At 47.7% G+C, this 4,280-nt stretch overlaps 1 protein-coding gene across 1 annotated transcript in view; it reads left to right on the forward strand.

Moving 5' to 3' along the window:
* The first annotated feature begins 2,648 nt into the window (after window positions 1-2,648).
* mfsd4aa (major facilitator superfamily domain containing 4Aa) overlaps window positions 2,649-4,280 on the forward strand; it is a 41,412-nt gene continuing 39,780 nt past the window's right edge. The window contains exon 1 of the mRNA XM_037679075.1: window positions 2,649-2,881. Within this exon, the coding sequence (XP_037535003.1) occupies window positions 2,649-2,881 (233 nt within the window). The remainder of the gene's footprint in view (window positions 2,882-4,280) is intronic.

Raw genomic sequence — 4,280 nt, forward strand, 5'->3', positions numbered from 1 at the left:
CATGAAAAGTATGAACATGAAAAGTATGAACATGAAAAGTATGAACATGTTCAGCATCAGTACTTAGTTGTTGCTCCTTGTGTCTGGATCTCTGCATCAATGCGTCGTGTCATGGAGTGGATCAGTCTGTGTCTCTGCTCAGGTGTTCTGAGAGCCCAGGTTGTTCTGATCGTGGCCTTCATCTCTTCTGAATTGTTGGCTCTGGTGCATCACATCTTCCTCTTCACAATACACCACAGATTTTCTATCGGGTTAAGGTCAGGCGAGTTTGCTGGTCAATTAAGAACAGGGATACCATGGTCCTTCAACCAGGTACTGGTAGCTTTGACTCTGTGTGCAGGTGCCAAGTCCTGCTGGAAAATAAAATCTGCGTCTCCATAAAGTTGGTCAGCAGCAGGAAGCAGGAAGTCTCTACAACTTCCTGGTTGACAGTTGAGTTAACCTTGGACCTCAGAAAACACAGTGGACCAACACCAGCAGAGGACATGGCCCCAAACCATCAGTGACTGTGGAAACTTGACACTGAACCTCAAGCAACGTGGATTCTGTGCCTCTCGTCTCTTTCTCCAAACTCTGGGATCTTGATTTCCAAATGAAATGCACATTTTACTTTCATCAGAAAACAGAACTTTGGACCTCTCAGCAGCAGTCCAGTCCTTTTTGTCTTTAGCCCAGGTGAGACACTTCTGTCACTGTCTCAAGTTCAAGAGTGGCTTGACACAAAGATTGTGACAGCTGAACCCCATGTCTTGCATACGTCTGTACGTGGTGGTTCTTGAAGCACTGACTCCAGCTGCAGTCCGCTCTTTGTGATTCTCCCCCACATTTTTGGAATGGGTTTTGTTTCACAATCCTCTCCAAGGTGCAGTTATCCCTGTTGATTGTACACTTTTTTCTTCCACATCTTTTCCTTCACTTCACCTCTCTATTAAGTCGTTTTCACACCTGATAGTCCGGTAGACTCGGTTCGGTTGGGGATCAATATTCATAATATTTTGTTACATTTGAGCTGGTGAGTTTGCATTCACACTGCACTGTGCAGTCGAGCCAACCTGTTGAACCAACCTGTTGAACCAACCTGTTGAACCAACCTGTTGTTGAACCAACCTGTTGAACCAACCTGTTGAACCAACCTGTTGAACCAACCTGTTGTTGAACCAACCTATTGAACCAACCTGTTGAACCAACCTGTTCCCCCGCTCGCCTGTGGGGGCGCTGCACCAAGAACTACTGAAAGACACGACACAAAAACCTCTGAAGACACTTCTTCTTCTTCTGTAAATAAAAACGAAGTGGCATCAAGTTTTAGCAGTTTTAGGAGTTATATTTTGTCATTTTTCAAAAATGGACTCAGCATGAGCAGAAGATGAGACAGAAGACCATGGAGAATATTGTTTATCACACAAGTCAGCTGACGGCTCCATATAAGAGAAATGTGTGTTTGTCCTGCGGAGCGGGGCTCGGTCTGTTTACATTCACACTGTACTAGAACAGCGCTGGAGTTCTCTTCTACCGGACCGAGACCTAGGTTTTAGCCCGGGCCAGAGTTCACCTTTTTGTTCCGTGACAGAGTTCGATGGCGCGTTCACACCTCCCTAAACGAGCCGGACTTTCTAGGAAAACAAGCTAGAGTTCGATTAAAGCGGACTAAACAGGGCTGGTGTGAATGCACCCTTAATGTGCTTGGACACAGAGCTCTGTGAACAGCCAGCCTCTTTAACAATAACATTTTGTGTCTTGCCTTCCTTGAGCAAGGTGTCAATGGTCGTCTTTTGGACAACTGTCAAGTCAGCAGGCAGGCATGGGAGGAGTCGACGGGGAACAGGACAGCCCCAGAAACCATCTTAGCTCCAGCAAACTGGTTGGTCCACTTAAGAAGTTTACTGCTTGGTGGGAAGAGTTTAGAACTCCTCAGACTGATGAAGCCCTCTGGATAGAGGGCGAAACGTGTCTATAAAAAATTACTGTCCTGATGACCTGACTGAGAATTATTAGACTGAGACCGTTTCTTTTTTTTACCTGGATTATTGAACATGGACTTTGTTATTAGACTGAGCTCGTTTAAAGGCTTTCGGAGGTGTTTTGAGTTAATCAGCTGATCAGAGTGATTTTATGACCAGCGCCTGTGAATATAATATATTTTGTTCTGACCACGTGAACAGGAGGTTGAATCAAACCCTTTAAGGGACAAAATATTAGTGGGGGGGTCGAGAGACGCATTCAATGCTGCTATTACTCTCATGGTTTTTGAACCTTGTAGGCCTGAAGAAGAGAATTCTCATTTTATTTTACACCCCCCCACACACACACGCGCGCGCGCGCGCACACGCGCGCACACAATTCAAAAGTCCCTGTTTACTGACCTCTGTAATTTCCACTGGCGCGCTCGCGCACACGCACAGAGAGTAAAAGTGGTTTTTGGTGCAGCTGGATCTCTGACCACCGAGGGAGTTGATCCGAACCTCCAGCGGACCCTCCGGACCTGAGTCGGGCCGGTTCGGTTGCAGGGCGGTACTTCCATCTTCAGATCCGGCTGGCTGGATCCTGGCGCCTGACCGTGGACCGGAACTGTTTCCAGGTGATTCCAGGTGTGTTGACTCAGACTGGGTCCAGAACCGGACATAGACCTGGTACTGGAGCTGTGCACCATGAAGCTGGCGGAGGAACGGACCTGGTCCCTGTTCCGGAGCCGGTTCCGACAGACCCTGACCTACTGGAGCGTCTTCTTCAGCTTCGGCCTGAGCATCGCCTTCCTGGGACCCACCATCCTGGACCTGAGGTGCCAGACCCGGTCCAGCCTGCAGCAGATCACCTGGGTCTTCTTCAGCCAGCAGTTCTTCCTGCTGCTGGGCAGCTGCCTGGGGGGACTCGTCCGGAGAACGTAAGTCCGGATCGGTTCGGCAGGTCTGGGTGGACTGAACGCGCTCTGGTCCTGGTCTTTGGTTTTTGTCATTTTTTACTCATTTCACTTTTAGTTCATGAATTCTTTCACTCAGAAGAAGAAAAACTTCAACCTGAGTTTACAAAACACTTTCAGAGAAGCACGTGACCTGAGGCAGCAGTCCTGTTGTTGTTGTTGTTGTTGTTGTTGTTGTTGTTGTTGTTGGGGGGGGGGGGGGGGGGGTTGTTAGCAAAATATCTCCTGAACCGGATTTGAATGAAACTCTCTGGAAGTCTTGTTGAAAAACTTCTCCAAGATGGCCGCCACAGCTAGTCAGCCTTAGTGAGCACAAACAGGATCATTCCAGTCCCGCTGCAGATCCTGGGCTGAAGTTTAGTATTTGGTGTGGTAGTAGCTGAGAGTCATTATTTACAAGGTTTGATTCAGTTCTATTCAAATCTCTTTATTTCTCTAGCTCCAAGTCCACAGAAGTCACTGAACAGAAACATGCATGCACATTATAAAAGACAATTAGTACAAATTATCAAGGAATAAGAAACGATAAACATCCCTCGGCTGTGGCTCAGTGGGTAGAGCAGTCGTCCTCCAGTGTGAGAGTTGGGGGTTTGACTCCACCAGCAGTCACCTGCTGAAGTGTCCCTGGGCAAGACACTGAACTCCTCGATGTGTCCCATCAGTGCATGAGCGTGATCTTTAGATCACATTAAAGCACTGATTAATCTGTGTAAAGGAGGAGTAGAATGCTGCATGTGTGTATATGGACGCAGTCAGAGAGGACATGGAGTGAGGACATGGAGTGAGGACAGAGTGAGGACAGAGTGAGGACGACTCGCTGTGGAGACCCTGAAGAGGGAACAGCTGAAAGAAGAAGAGTGCTGTATGAATGAGTAAATGAGGACATACATTGTGTTGGAAAACACTTTGAGTACCGTGATCAGATAGGTGCTATAAAAGTACAGTCATTTACTCTGTGGCAGTAAAGAGAGCGGGTGACAAGCATTCATTAGGGGTTAACATTGGTCCTGCTGACATCTGAGTGGACTCTCGGTGTCCTCAGGGACATGTTCTGCTCTGACACGTCCACATTTGACTGGAAAATGTGCAACATTCAAATTCTACCTAATGATCAGCTCGGCTATCTCCAACATCCCAACAGAAGAGGAAACAGGAGCCTGACACCCTGCTGGCACGTTAGGAGCCTGAGGTTTCCAAAAACACGTTTTACACTGAAGAAGTCTTAAAACTGACGTCCCAGAGCCGCCTGCGACCCATCTGCTGATCCAGATTTGAATGAATTTAGTCTGGGCGTATTCTATGTGTGTTCTGCGTGTGTTCTGCGTGGGTTCTGCGTGGGTTCTGCGTGGGTTCTGCGTGGGTT

Source organism: Nematolebias whitei, chromosome 7 (assembly GCF_014905685.2).
Source record: "Nematolebias whitei isolate Nwh7 chromosome 7, NemWhi1, whole genome shotgun sequence".
Lineage (NCBI taxonomy): Eukaryota > Metazoa > Chordata > Actinopteri > Cyprinodontiformes > Rivulidae > Nematolebias > Nematolebias whitei.